At 35.4% G+C, this 14,539-nt stretch overlaps 3 protein-coding genes across 3 annotated transcripts; 2 read left to right on the top strand and 1 right to left on the bottom strand.

The window, feature by feature from the left end:
* Nucleotides 1-4,399: 4,399 nt before the first annotated feature.
* terb2 (telomere repeat binding bouquet formation protein 2) lies at nucleotides 4,400-7,644 on the top strand. The gene is made up of 7 exons (XM_048184362.1): nucleotides 4,400-4,742; nucleotides 4,863-4,944; nucleotides 5,197-5,336; nucleotides 6,643-6,689; nucleotides 6,776-6,864; nucleotides 7,111-7,199; nucleotides 7,293-7,644. Exons 1-7 carry the CDS (start codon nucleotides 4,679-4,681, stop codon nucleotides 7,418-7,420), a joined length of 639 nt encoding a protein of 212 aa, XP_048040319.1. The 5' UTR covers nucleotides 4,400-4,678; the 3' UTR covers nucleotides 7,421-7,644.
* si:dkey-1h4.4 (plant intracellular Ras-group-related LRR protein 3) lies at nucleotides 7,430-11,651 on the bottom strand. The gene is made up of 4 exons (XM_048184361.1): nucleotides 11,403-11,651; nucleotides 8,066-8,486; nucleotides 7,686-7,825; nucleotides 7,430-7,569 (listed from the first exon to the last, which is right to left on the bottom strand). Exons 1-4 carry the CDS (start codon nucleotides 11,562-11,564, stop codon nucleotides 7,537-7,539), a joined length of 756 nt encoding a protein of 251 aa, XP_048040318.1. The 5' UTR covers nucleotides 11,565-11,651; the 3' UTR covers nucleotides 7,430-7,536.
* Nucleotides 11,652-11,891: 240 nt separating this feature from the next.
* On the top strand, nucleotides 11,892-14,263 carry sord (sorbitol dehydrogenase). The gene is made up of 9 exons (XM_048184360.1): nucleotides 11,892-12,081; nucleotides 12,179-12,212; nucleotides 12,300-12,464; nucleotides 12,533-12,692; nucleotides 12,780-12,898; nucleotides 13,102-13,167; nucleotides 13,254-13,432; nucleotides 13,574-13,695; nucleotides 13,781-14,263. The coding sequence occupies exons 1-9, from the start codon at nucleotides 12,028-12,030 to the stop codon at nucleotides 13,944-13,946; spliced, it is 1,065 nt and encodes a 354-aa protein (XP_048040317.1). The 5' UTR covers nucleotides 11,892-12,027; the 3' UTR covers nucleotides 13,947-14,263.
* Nucleotides 14,264-14,539: the final 276 nt, after the last annotated feature.

The raw sequence follows: 14,539 nt of genomic DNA, 5'->3' as shown, positions 1-14,539 counted from the left end.
CAGTTGTATATGCTTGTAATGTTTTATGCACAGTCTCAACAAAATGTTCTTTGCACCTCTTGTAAAAGTTTGTTTCCCATTCAAAACCCACACAGCTTGAACAAAGCTGAAAGTCAGACTGTACGAGGGTGATGAAGTTATATTTTAGTCATTTAAATAGATCTTCCTCTCTATAATTTTAGATTTTGCTGTCAGTGTGTTGTCAGTCAATTAAAAGAAAAGAAAGTAGTTTTGCTTTGATGTCTTCGTCCTCTCTGATGGCTGTACTTTTGTCCCTCTCAGCCAAGAATAGACTACTTAATAAAATCTATATAAAGGCTTTCTAGATTATGCCTTGAGTTTAAAACTGCTACTTAAAGGACGCTCTAAGCGATGTCACGCGTTTTAAGGCCAAAACATTTTTTGTCACATACAGCAAACAACTCCTCAATATCCACTAGCTGCCTGTCCCCTGAACACACTGTAAAAAAAAACACGGTCTCTGTAGTCGCCACAAGCTCCGAAAACGGCAATAAAAACAAACTGGTGCAGCCTGGACCACGAATCATAATAAACATGCTCCAGCCAATAACCGACAAGAATGATTTTAAATACACGTTCATGACTGTTTCAGGAAGCAGGAGGAGGAGGAGGAGGAGGAGGAGGAGGAGGAGGGAGGGTCTAGCTAGCCTCTGTTTTGTTTGACAACACTTCAAACATCAACAGGAAGTTACTCCACCCAGGATCACTTAGAGCACCTTTAACTATAATGTAATGTCACTATGATGAAAAATATCCCTAAGTACATGTAAACTATGAAGAAAAACCTACACTGTCTGCTCTCTCTGCCAGTAGAAACACCAGATGATGATTTGATGTTCTGTCTGTATAAACACCTCAGATTATGAAAATGTTGTGTTATATCACAAACATGAGCATTGAACCACACTGTAAAAATCAAAAGTTGAGAAAACTTAAAAGTTTAAGGCAACAAACTTCAACAGGTTTTTGAGTTTTCTCAACTTGTTGTATTCAGTTTATACAACAAAAAGTTGAGAAAACTCAAAAATCTGCTGAAGTTTGTTGCCTTAAACTTTTATGTTTTCTCAACTTTTGATTTTTTACAGTGCTATAATTGGGATAGTTTGTCCTTTTTGCTGAATATGCAATTACTGTGAATAGTAGCTACATAATCAATGTTATCAGTATGGTTCGAGGAGCCATTTTATTCAAGATATACATCATAATAGGGAAGAAAACAGCATGGCAACTTTCGTTTCAGGCCGACTTTAAAATTAAAAAAAAATAATTATTATTCTGAAGTTGTAATATTTTACAGTATTACTTTTTTAACAAATAAATACAGCCTTGTTAAACACACACACACTGGTATTCCTATCATTATGGGGACATTCCATAGACGTAATGGTTTTCATACTGTACAAACGGTATATTCTATCTCCCTACACTAATCCTACCCCTCACACATAACTTTCTGCACTTTTATATTTTAAAAAAACATCATTTTGTTTGATTTATGAGATTGTTTCCTCATGGGGACCTAAAAAAATGTCCCCACATGGTCAAAATTTGCTGGTATTACTATACTTGTGGGGACATTTGGTTGCCATAATGTAGGGAATACCAGTACACACACACACACATTTCACTACTATGGGACACCAAATATAAGCTTTGTATTTAGGAGGGGTATACCATCAGCAGTGGATTTTTCTCCAAACGTTTAAGATATGTACACTCTTAAAAATAAAGTTTTTTTTATTGGCATCTATGGTTCCATGAAAAAACTTGTATATCCATGGAATCTTTCCATTCCACACAAGGCTGTTTATAGTGGAAAAAAAAAGTTCTTTAAATGTTTAAAATGTTCTTCACACTAAGAAAAAAATATTATTTTAAGAACTGTTCAATAAAAGCTTTTTTGGGGAATCCAAAATGGTTCTTCACTGCATCACTGAGAAACCTGATACTGAGTGTAGTATCAAATAGTAGCCTATATTTGGCTCCTTTGACAAAATAAGCAAGCTTTTGATTGTTACTTTTAACACAATAAAAACTCCTGAAAACACAGAGAAATATATTATTAAAAGCAGCAACACTCTTACTGGCTTGAACATATATGCTTTTTTTGTGCATGTGCGACCCTATTGTAACCTTTGTGACAGATGCATCTCATCTCAGCAGGAATCCACAATTACCCAGCAAATAACACACTATCCTTCTACTGTACCATTGCCTTTTTAATGGCCTCCTGGAAACATAAAACACAAGACTACATGACAGTACTGTCCACTAAAACAGGAAGCAATTTAGTTTCAGTGGGTGCCAACAGCACCCAACTCCACATAAATCACTGACCTGTGGGCAAACCTCATGTTGATATAAAGCACAGAATGACAGACACTTCCACAATCTCTCTAACAAATGCTTGTATAGGTTACTAATCCTAGTGATGCATTCCTCAAAACATGTTTAGATCACCACAAAATCAAGACCTGTTTCTGAATGAGAACAGCATGCATTTTGAACAATTTTTGATTTATGGTGCACTATCACCATATTTTTACAAACAGTCTTCACAAGGTCAGACACTGTCTTTCTCTGTTCTGTGGATACAAATGGAGATATGTAGACCACTTTGGCTCAATATATTTTGGCCATGTCTTACATTTGCAGTATGAAATAAACTGGCTGTCAAGATATGACAGGAATTATTAAATGTATTACAGATTAAATGTGTTTAACTTTAGTAGGCCCTATATCTTTCGTAGCACAATTATATTAATGTGTAAAATAATGTGTGTCCACCTAAACTGTCAGCAACAAAAAAACAAAGAACCTCAGCTTACCTAAAACATAGTTGACAAAGAACCTCAGCTTACCTAAAACATAGTTGACATGTACTTAAGTACCAACCTGCACAACCGAACACGATCAATAACAAGTGCTTGATTTTTAACACTTGGTCAACAGTTTTAAGCATTAAGTCGAATCAGCTCCGGTTGATCAAATTTGGAGGGCAAGATTATTGCTGCAATCTACAAACAGGCCTGAGTGAGCACGAATTCCATCCTCATGAATTACGCCGTTCTGGTACCATCTAGTGGGCAGGAGTGTGTACTACACTAATTTACACTTCTACACTGTGCGAGCAATATTCTCTCATAGTAAATTATAGCCAATGAAGAAATTAATGACCTAGGAGAGTTTGGTGTCCGATATTTTATTGGACTTTTGTGGGGGGGGAAAACGTAAAGCTTAAAAAACTGCGAGGAATCATTTGTGCAACAACAGTAGTAGTACTAGTAGACCTAGTAGTAGTAGTAGTAGTAGTAGTAGTAATAATAATATGTAATTGTTGCAATATACTAATAATGGTAATATTATTAGTACTTCAATATTTTATTAATAAAAAATTAATAGAAAAGTCATTCTGTTTTTTTCTTTTTTTATTATGGTTGCGAACATTACAAAGATGGCTTTAATGATGTACAATTTTGTATATAACAACATGTATCAACATAATGTACAATGACATCTGAACATACAGAACAAAAAAATGTAACATTAATTGCAAACAGAAAAAGATAAAGAAGAAAGAAAAATTAGAAGAAGAAAAGAAAAGAAAAAAGAGGGTACAATATTAATTTACATTTCAATTAGAGTGTACAAATTAAAATCATTACAAATTGAGGTTGTTGTTCTTCTTGCTTTCTTATTTGCAGAGGATGAAATAGTGTTAAGGTACATTTTAAATTCTTTCAAAAAAACAAGAAAAATTGGTTTGTTGTTCGAGAATTTACATTTATGGATATAGAATTTGCCAAGAAAATAAATTAAATTTATAACAAAACTAGCTTTGTTTTTATTAGGCCTAGAATCAGAATCAAAATGGCCAAAAATAATATCTTTAAAACTTACAGATATATCTTGTTGGATATTAACTTTAATAAATGTTTCAATATCTTTCCATAGTTGTTCAGTAGAAAAGTCATTCTTTAGAAATGGGAAGCTTGACTTATTCGCGCGATTTTTTTTACGTCATCGCGTGGTCCCTTGTATGTAAATCAGAGCCGTTAAATATTATGATTATTAATACTTCCTTTAGATAGCCTATCTGACTTTATACGAATGTTTTTTTAATTCTAATGTTCTCCTGAAGGTGTTTGCATATTTGAATAAAAGTTTATTGAATAAAAAAAAAAAAATACCGCTCAGACCGTTTATAGTTTTTTGTTAAATTCTGTTTCGAGTTGTAACTGTGTGTATTTGCTCTTAAATATGTTCAATTAATAATAATAATAATAATAATAATAATAATAATAATAACAATAATTAATTTTTTAAAAATACCGCTCAGGCCGGTTTTTGTGAACGGGTGAAAAGATCGACTCAAAAGAACGACTGGTTCACAAATCGGACATTGCTCGTTAAGGCCTGAGGTGGTGTGTTAGCTGCTAAATAACGGGTGTCCGTTATTACTTATGAAAGTTTTGATTTTGTCGTTTTCATTTTTCAGAACTTTTCTGCTTTACTATCCACGTTTGGTTCAGGAATACTTAAATGACTTTAATTTGAACATCGTCACACGGTAGAGGCCTGAAGAAGGATTATTGCAACATCGAGGCCTTCGAACTGTTTCTGTGCGAACTGAAGTGATAAACACCTCCGCATAAGCATGTTTAAAGGCAAAACCGCATGGTTCTCCAGCAGTGTTGGACAGGGGGTAACCAGCTTCTGGGGTGAGATGAGGATTTGGTTATATGCAATAATTTATTAATGAATATTTTGGAATATGTCATCTGATCTTATGTGAAGTTTTAACTTTAAGTACAAGTACATTACCTGTTATATTGTTTTAGTTTCTGAAGGGGGAGCTCTTTCATCCTGGAAAACAGCAAATTACCTCTTCAGTGATGATGCCTCTTCTGAAGACACTAAAAGGTGTATTTAGTTTATTGTGCAATTCATGTTTTAGGGTAACTTGGCCATTTTTTTAAAGAAGCTTAAAAAGTAACAGAGTATGCATGGATAGTGTATTTTTAATATAAAGCAAAGAAAATTGTTTATCACTCGCATCTGTGGCAAGCCTATATAAAGTAATTTAATTCAAATCTACTGTACCCCAAACCCCTGAAATGCCTGAAAAACAAACTTTACCTGATTCCTTTTTTTTCTTCTTCTTCTTATTTTTAGGATATATCACAGCGAGGACTATGTAAATAACAGGGCAACAGTTTTCCACAGCAATTTCCTGTCAGCATGTAAACCTCGCCAGAGTGTAAAATCTGTGCCTATTGGCCACTATGTGCTTCCCCCAGAGTCCATCCAGAATGGTGAGATGTTCTAGCTAGGTGTAATCCATAAGTAAGCAATAAGGTACGAGAAGCAACCCCTTCAGCCATGACTTATTCATGATGCAGCAATAGCCTTGAGTACCTTATTGCTTTTATAAAACGGTTACCACACAATACAAATATGAAAGCAAAAATAAAAATATGTATCAATGCAACTTTCATGAAGTAAACTTTCACTAAAGCCTTCCTTCTGCCGGACAAAATAGTCCCTGATCGTGAACAGCAACAGAAGGTACATTATTAGCCATTAGATGGCGGCAAAGATTGTCTTTATAAGTGTGTCAGTCAGTAGCGAATACTTTTACATTGAAAAGACTGAATTGACCCTTCACAGGGAATTTGATTGACAAGCGTTCTATCCAATCAGAACGCAGAATCCGCCATTTTGTCCGACAAAGCAGTCAGTAGTTAGAAGATTAACCTTGGTGGACTTAAACTTGAAAAATGGTGTGTATTGACGTCTTTCCGCGTTTGAAACAACATTCCTTCTCATGTTCATTTGTGTTTATTTGATGCTATACATGAACTAGTAAGAAGAGGTGATCGGTTTACGAGCCTCTTGAGCTGATGCGCTACAGCAATCTGTCACGACCATGGTCACGACACATTAAAGAGCAACAAAACGATTTTTACTGTTTGAATTTCTTAAAAAAACTACACAGTTTGAAAGCTGGGACTTTGTTTAATACCATAAGTAACCTGCTTTGTCTTGTCTGTCGACGTGTTGTCAGTATCCTCTTTGCTCCGCGATGTATTTTTCACTGCGTGTGGCGTGACAAGCGCCACTGCTTGTAGGACAAAGCAACAGTAACTAAGGGGGGCGGGTCTTTGCGAAGGGTCAATTGTTGTGAACACGGAACAAGACATGCAGCTGACAAATGCTTTGACTAGCGCTGTCAGTCATGGGAAAACCCCTTAACTTTTAAAAGGACAAGATATTGCAGCGGACATTTAAACAGATTTTAATGCAGGTAATAAACTCGCTCACTCGATCTCTTTCTCACAACATTCTTCTACATAATACAGTACGTTTCAATAAACAATATCAATTGAGAACATACAGTTTACGTTGATAAGAGTGGTTGCTAAGGGTGTTGAGTAGTGACACACAGAAACGTTGGGTGAAGTGGTCATAGTCGTGTTTTATCGTGAATAAAACACAGCTATTGACCAATCAGAATCAAGGACATGAACTGTTTTATTATTTTTAGTGACAAGTTCTAATGTAAATAATTGTTACATTTAATACTTCATGCCTGGTTACAGTTCCAATTTTTCTCTTTAGAAATGAGAGTGGTAACTGGAAGGTTTATTTGGGAAAAGGATGAACAGGTAGGAGAACATGCTGTCGTTAAACCCATGTCTGGCTATTCCACGTTGTCATTTGCTAGCTTCTCAGTTGTTATCTATTATTAAAGGTGATGTGTGAAGAACAATTAAAAACCGAAGTGTCTGAAGGCAGTCTGTCTGATGAGACTGAAGATCAACCAGTGAGAGAGAAGAACAGGTATGCATTGAACTAAATATTTAATTAATTTATTTTTTAAATATGTCTGAATTGTATATAGATTTTGTAAGAAAGCATAAATTAATTGTAGTGAATTTGATTTTGAAATCCATACAGTCATATTGTTCCTTTTCACTTACATAGATGCAACTGAGGTCCAAATATTACTTTCACTACCACAGCCCTTTATCTTTATAAAAACATGGTTTAACCTCATGTTATCTTCATGTTCATGTTATATATTAGCCAGGATGATTACCAGGCTGTTGCATCACCGAACAAAGTGTGTTCATGCTGTGAGATGCGGCAATATCCTGTTAACAACATGATCTCAGGTACTTAATTAACAGATCAAACTGACGCCCTACTTTCACCTATAATGCATATATTCTCACATTTAGAAACTGTTTATTCTGTCTCTTTTGCAGGATATGCTCATATCGATCAAATGAAGAAGTATTCAGGGGAACTTTATGATTTTCTTCCCTCCCTCCATGGCCATAATGTTTCAAGATCTAATAATGTGACACCTCCTTATTGTCACAAAGAAATGTAATACTGTATATTGTGTAAATTCACTTCTCGTTGTTTCATATGTTTCACTGACAGAAGTATTTAATGCAACTGGGTGTTCATTTTCAGTTTCTCATATGAATCTGCTTCTTCAGTAAATCACACTTTACCCAGCAATATGAAATCCAATCCCTGTATGTGAACAGAGGTGATTTGACATAGGTTACAGAGAATAACAATAGTAATATTAAAAGTACATACTTGAAACAAACTGTGTCTGTGTTTATTTTCTGTTGATGGTTAATTACCTTCCAGTGAGGTGGTCTATCCATTAAAGGATTTTCTCTGAGGTCAAGTTTTATAAGTCTGCTGAAAGCAGGGATTAAGTAATCCTCCAGTGATCTGATGCTGTTAAATTTAACAGACAGGATCTGCAGATTTGCCATGTCTGGAAACAGATATAAAATTACACATGAGCACCAAAGAGAACAAACAGATTTACATCTTATAATCATTTGCAATAATAAAGCGAGTGAAATAGTAACTATTAGTCCTCTAAACGTTAACAATGTATGATGTTTTTGAACAATGAACAATGTTTTTACGATGTAAAAATACATTAAAGAGCCACTTGTGGAAAAAAGTAGATGTCATAAGTAGTCGTTTCAATAAGTGGGAAGTTTCTAACCTGTTAGTGCAGTAGGGATGTGTGAAAAACAGTTCTTGTCCAGATTGATGAAGACCAGAGACTGTAAGTGATTAACCTCTTCTGGGAGGTCTTGAAGTTTATTATCAGCTAAATTTAACCACTGCAAACTGCTGAGAGCTCCAAATTTTGAAGGCAGGTGTGTAATATTATTATTGTGGAGCCCAAGTTTCTGTAACTTGCTGAGATTACCAATAGATAATGGTATGGAGATGAGACCACATCCAACAGCCCAGAGCTCTCTCAGTTCTCTCAGGTCACCTATTGCTTCTGGAAGAAGAGATAATGGGTTGTGGTTTACACCCAGGTAAGTCAGGTGTTTCAGTGATCCAATGTTGCTAGGAAGAATGGTCAGCTGGTTTCTATCCAGTATCAGTTCTTCAAGCTTTTCCAGGTGCAGAATCTAACGGGGATGCAAACACGTGATTTACGTTATACGGGTCAATATCACTTTCAACCCTCACAATGTTTTAATTTCCCATTTGCTTTATGTCTTATCATAAATAGTAGACACTTAAGTACTGTAAAAAAAATATATGGCTGAGCTCCCACACATATTTTTAGATAATTATGGGCCATTTTTCGGAGCATAAACCATAAGATATGTCCGCCCTGTCTTGGACATATATATTACTGTTAAATACGTTTTCATTGCAATATTAAGATGCAAATTATATTTTCTGAAAGGTATGATGTCCCGTTCCTAAACAGGGTTATTTGTTTGCTTTCATAAAATGTGCACATGTATTTTTTCTTATTTTGAGAAAATTGTGATATTTGGATGCAGTTTTTTTTTTTTTTTTTTGCATGTTATTGCCCCCACACCTAGCTATTGAACACACTGGATTATATAAGTATGATTAAATTATTATTTTAAATATTATTTTAAAATATTAAGATGACAGGGTGGACACATAAAAAAAGAACACACAAAGCATGACAAAATATGACAATAAAACATTTATTCAACTTCTATTTATTCAACCCCCGCCGCTTATTCATTTTAGTTTAGTTTAATTTAATTCATATTGATTCAATACATCTTAAAGCTGCAGTCCGTAACTTTTTTTGGTTAAGAATTATCCAAAATCAATTTCATAGCAAGTACATAACCAGACAGTGTTCAAAACAATCTCCTCACCTTAGCCCGATTCACAACGGTAAGCTTGTAATAATGATTTACAATTTGAGTGGTACTGGTAGGTTTAAATGGGAAATTCGAGCTTCCGCCAAGTTCAAAATGACAATCATCATTGAAAACTGGTGCGTTGATAGACAACGCACATATACACCTCAAAACATTAGATTCTTCCTCACTGAGGAGCCGTGCCAATGCACAACCCATGTAAAGATGATAATTCTGCAAATAACTGCATTTCAGGGTTCAAACGGAGATGGCGACAAAGAGGGAAAACTTACGGACTGCAGCTTTAACTAAAAACCTCATGTAAACACCATATCATTAACAGAGAGAAATACACAAAGAAATCTAGATATACATTCACAAACAATAACAAAACACAAACAATATATAATTTATAAATTACAAAATATTATCTACTGCAGATGTTTCTATAAATTATAATATTACATTTCTATAAATTGCAATATTAACCACAAATGAATGCTGTGTCACCCTGTCGTGTATGTCCACCCTTTCGAGTCACTTCCGGCATATTTTATGCCGACAGGGTGGACATGTTAAGCTTTGGTAAAACAAGCAAGCAAACTCAAACAAAGAAAATTTGTCACCAACTTACTCACTTCAGCGGTTGAAATTCCTGCCACTGAAGAGACAAAAAAATCTGTTGTCCTGATGCCACTAAAGGGGATGGCCTTTTCTTAAAGGGACAGATTCCTCAATAGGACAGGGTGGACAACCATTCAAGGGACATGAAAAAACACTTTTATTTTTTATTAAATAAAAATATTGCTTTTATTTCCAAATGATCAGTACACTCAAATTGAGTAATCTCTTATTTAAAAAAAAAAAAATTATATTAAAAAATTAAATTAAAATTATATAAAAATATATATATATATATATATATATATATATATATATATATATATACAGTACAGTACAGTCCAAAAGTTTGGAACCACTAAGATTTTTAATGTTTTTAAAAGAAGTTTCGTCTGCTCACCAAGGCTACATTTATTTAATTAAAAATACAGTAAAAAACAGTAATATTGTGAAATATTATTACAATTTAAAATAACTGTGTACTATTTAAATATATTTGACAAAGTAATTTATTCCTGTGATCAAAGCTGAATTTTCAGCACAGTTACTCCAGTCTTCAGTGTCACATGATCCTTCAGAAATCATTCTAATATGCTGATTTGCTGCTCAATAAACATTTATGATTATTTTCAATGTTGAAAACAGTTGTGTACTTTTTTTTCAGGATTCCTTGATGAATAGAAAGTTCAAAAGAACAGCATTTATCTGAAATACAAAGCTTCTGTAGCATTATACACTACCGTTCAAAAGTTTGGGGTCAGTAAGAATTTTTATTTTTATTTTTTTGAAAAGAAATTAAAGAAATGAATACTTTTATTCAGCAAGGATGCATTAAATCAATCAAAAGTGTCAGTAAAGACATTTATAATGTTACAAAAGATTAGATTTCAGATAGACACTGTTCTTTTGAACTTTCTATTCATCAAATAATCCTGAAAAAAAATATTGTACACAAATATTTTGTACAACTGTACACATTAAATGTTTCTTGAGCAGCAGATCAGCATATTAGAATGATTTCTGAAGGATCATGTGACACTGAAGACTGGAGTAATGATGCTGAAAATTCAGCTTTGCCATCACAGGAATAAATTACTTTGTGAAATATATTCAAATAGAAAACAGTTATTTTAAATTGTAATAATATTTCACAATATTACTGTTTTTTACTGTATTTTTAATTAAATAAATGTAGCCTTGGTGAGCAGACGAAACTTCTTTTAAAAACATTAAAAATCTTAGTGGTTCCAAACTTTTGGACTGTACTGTATATAGGAAAACAAAATTTTTATAAATGTATTATTTGACTATATTTGACTATTTTACTAGAAAATGCATATAAAGAGCCAAGTAATGCTTTTGTTATGAATATAAAAACTTAGCTTTATATCACACACCCTTTGATAGTCATTTTTATGTTCATTTATCATGGCAAATTAGTTATTTATGTACAGGACACCAAAAGGCACCCTAATAACGCATTATTATATGATATGTGCTCCCAATTAATTTACTTCGTGAGTAGTAGCTACTTTGTATAACACAGTACATAAGTTTGGGGATATGGCTTACCTCGTCTGGTGGTAAAATGAGCTGATTGTTGTTCAGAAACAGTTTTTTCAAAGAAACGAGTCTCGAAATGCCAGGTGGCAAAACAACTAGACCCCGGTGACTCATGTTCAGACTCTCCTGTTGTTTATTGAGACATTCCAGAACCATATCATCCCCGTTCATTTTATTTCATTTAACAAAAACACACACAGGCGCTACTGAATAGAGAGGTTAGGCGCATCACCATAGTAACAGACAACTTCCGGCATTTCTGGAACTGGGGCTGAATGGAGATGCCCACAGAGTGCGTAAGCGCACGAAAAGTGGGGGGAAATATTTGTCCATATTTTATAGTTATTTTGTATGTATTTACTTTTTAAGAACAATGTTATAATGCAGAAACTAGTCTTTCCTCTACATGTTTTTGTGCAGACTGCTCTCTGACTGCGCAGTTTTGATGTTCTTGAATGACCTGCTTAGAAAACAGGAAGAGGTGGGATGGCCGTAAACAAGGGGCGTCAGTGCGCGTGTGAGTGAGTGAGAGCGCGCTTGATCCGTACATGAGCCAAATAATAAGTATATGAACAGTGAGTACACGAGTTATCTGGAGTTTATCAGTTGTTCTATACGTGTGTAAGTGAATAAAATGGATAAAGACAACCTCTCCGTGGTCCTGCACTCTAAAGGAGATATCAGACTGGTATGACATTTCTTGCATTTTGGTAAAGATTTTGCAACCCTTGAACTCTGATTGCATTTGCAATTAATAATTGCAGACTTTTCTGCATTTTTAACAGGAACAGCGCCCGATCCCGGAGCCCGGACCAAATGGTATAGATATGTGACTAAGCAATATTTCCAAATGCTTTGCAATGATTATTAACATATTAGTGTTCATATTTATCCACTTTTCTTTAGATGTTCTACTTCAGATGCACTCTGTGGGAATTTGTGGATCAGACGTGCACTATTGGCAGAACGGCCGCATCGGGGACTATGTAGTGAAACAGCCCATGATACTGGGACATGAAGCCTCTGGTCGTGTGGTGAAAGTGGGATCTGATGTGATGCACCTCAAACCAGGTTAGATCTGGATTTGTTATAATTTCAGTTATACTTGGATTAATTGTGTCTTTCATTTTTGTACCCAGGAGACAGAGTTGCCGTTGAGCCTGGAGTTCCTCGTGAAGTAGACGAGTTCTTTAAATCTGGACACTACAACCTTTCTCCCAGCATATTCTTCTGTGCCACTCCTCCAGATGATGGAAACCTGTGCAGATACTACAAACACAGTGCTAACTTCTGCTACAAGTCAGATCACTATTACTGGATGAATTATAAGTCCATGGCTCTATCATTCTATGCGTAATAATCGTATGAATTGCTGTGTGCGTGCAGACTTCCCGATAATGTGACTTATGAGGAGGGAGCCCTGATTGAGCCCCTGTCAGTGGGCATTCATGCCTGCAGGAGGGCAGGAGTCACTCTTGGAAGCTCAGTGTTTGTCTGCGGTGCAGGTCAGCCATCTCTAATGATTGCACATATTTATGCAACTGTTACATATTAACTTGCCAATCTGTGTATTGACCTCTGACTTCTTGGTCTCTGCCAATTTTTCTAGTGTGTCAGCATTGTAAAATATATATCTAATATCACAGCAACATTTGTGACTGGTTATAGAAGACTATGTACAAATATATGTTTGTTTTCATCAAAAAAGGACCAATTGGACTAGTTTCTTTGTTGGCGGCCAAAGCCATGGGTGCTTCGCAAGTAATAATAAGTGGTAATGTATATATTCAGTATGTATAAAAAGTAATTATATATGTATAAATTGCACATGTAAAATCTATTTTTAATCTGTATTTGTAGACTTGTCCTCTGATCGGCTTGCCAAGGCTAAAGAGATCGGAGCAGACTTCCTGCTTCATGTGAAGAAAGAGGATGGACCACAGGACATAGCCAAAAAAGTGGAGGGAATGCTGGGTTGCATGCCTCAAATCAGCATTGAATGCACTGGAGTGCAGAGCAGCATTCAAACAGCCATCTATGCAAGTTTGATGACAAAAATAAAGTCATACTGCTTTCACATTATTGGAAAACTCAACTGTTTGTTTGAGTGTTTAGACATGCTGAAATCATTGATCATACTTTGACCTACTTTTTGTGCTGATGATCTTGTTTTTGTCTAGGCTACTCATTCAGGAGGAGTGGTGGTGTTGGTTGGGCTTGGTACTGAGATGACCACCATACCTCTTCTGAATGCAGCAGTCAGAGAAGTTGACATCAGAGGCGTATTCCGCTACTGTAATACGTAAGTAGAATCACAAGGGCTAGAGATTTACTTATGACTGTTTCTTTTTCGCACTTTGACCTATGATAACTCATTGTTTTTCCAGCTGGCCGGTGGCCATTGCTATGTTGGCATCTAAGAAGGTGAACGTCAAGCCACTGGTCACCCACCGTTTCCCGCTGGAGCAGGCTGTACAGGCCTTTGAGACCACCCGTCAGGGTCTTGGGGTTAAAGTTATGTTAAAATGTGACAAGAATGACCAGAACCCATGAGATCAATTACTAGGCCCACATCTGATTATTGCCTTGCTACAGTCACTTGAATACATTTGTTTAACCCAGCTGATTTTGACAATAACCTCACTATCTTGTCTCAGGTACAGCAGTCACAGGAATTCAGTGACTACTCTTTACAGTAATTATTTATAATTTAATTTTCTTTGTCATTTATGAATCATGAAAAGTGTTAAAATTGTATGCAACATTGTCAGAGTGCAGTTTTTAATGGCATGCTAGAATAATAGCAGATCATTTTTACAGCTTACTTACCTTGATCTTGTTCACAAAAAATGAATCTTTATCAAACTTCAGTTGTCTGTGTCATTATTTTAAGTACAGTTCTCATAGCCACGAGAGCACAGTGCACATTTTTAATCAACTTGAATGACCAACCGAGAAAACAAGAAGATGTTGGATGGCTGTTAGCGACGTCAGTGCATGTGTGAGTGAAAGCACGCATTAGCCATTCAAGAGCCAAATAGAGCTCCTCCTCTCTGGATGCACTTTCAGCATAATGGGTGGAGCTAAAAGGTCCAATCACAATCTAACCCTACTCGCAATTCTATCCCTCCACCCATTAGATCCAC

Source organism: Megalobrama amblycephala, linkage group LG3 (genome assembly GCF_018812025.1).
Source record: "Megalobrama amblycephala isolate DHTTF-2021 linkage group LG3, ASM1881202v1, whole genome shotgun sequence".
Taxonomy (NCBI): Eukaryota; Metazoa; Chordata; class Actinopteri; order Cypriniformes; family Xenocyprididae; genus Megalobrama; species Megalobrama amblycephala.
The sequence above is the reverse complement of the archived record's forward strand: the minus strand, read 5'-3'. Positions and strand labels throughout refer to the sequence as shown.

What these genes read in the sequence shown, in the direction of transcription:
- terb2 (XM_048184362.1), top strand. Translation starts at nt 4,679, where the DNA reads ATGTTTAAAGGCAAAACCGCATGGTTCTCCAGCAGTGTTGGACAGGGG. An exon ending in CCCAGAGTCCATCCAGAATG is followed by an intron (nt 5,337 to 6,642) that starts GTGAGATGTTCT and finishes TTTTCTCTTTAG; the next exon opens with AAATGAGAGTGGTAACTGGA. An exon ending in TTTGGGAAAAGGATGAACAG is followed by an intron (nt 6,690 to 6,775) that starts GTAGGAGAACAT and finishes CTATTATTAAAG; the next exon opens with GTGATGTGTGAAGAACAATT.
- si:dkey-1h4.4 (XM_048184361.1), bottom strand. Translation starts at nt 11,564, where the DNA reads ATGAACGGGGATGATATGGTTCTGGAATGTCTCAATAAACAACAGGAG. An exon ending in TCATTTTACCACCAGACGAG is followed by an intron (nt 8,487 to 11,402) that starts GTAAGCCATATC and finishes CATCCCCGTTAG; the next exon opens with ATTCTGCACCTGGAAAAGCT. An exon ending in CATCCCTACTGCACTAACAG is followed by an intron (nt 7,826 to 8,065) that starts GTTAGAAACTTC and finishes ATCTGTTTCCAG; the next exon opens with ACATGGCAAATCTGCAGATC.
- sord (XM_048184360.1), top strand. Translation starts at nt 12,028, where the DNA reads ATGGATAAAGACAACCTCTCCGTGGTCCTGCACTCTAAAGGAGATATC. An exon ending in CTAAAGGAGATATCAGACTG is followed by an intron (nt 12,082 to 12,178) that starts GTATGACATTTC and finishes CATTTTTAACAG; the next exon opens with GAACAGCGCCCGATCCCGGA. An exon ending in AGTGTTTGTCTGCGGTGCAG is followed by an intron (nt 12,899 to 13,101) that starts GTCAGCCATCTC and finishes TCATCAAAAAAG; the next exon opens with GACCAATTGGACTAGTTTCT.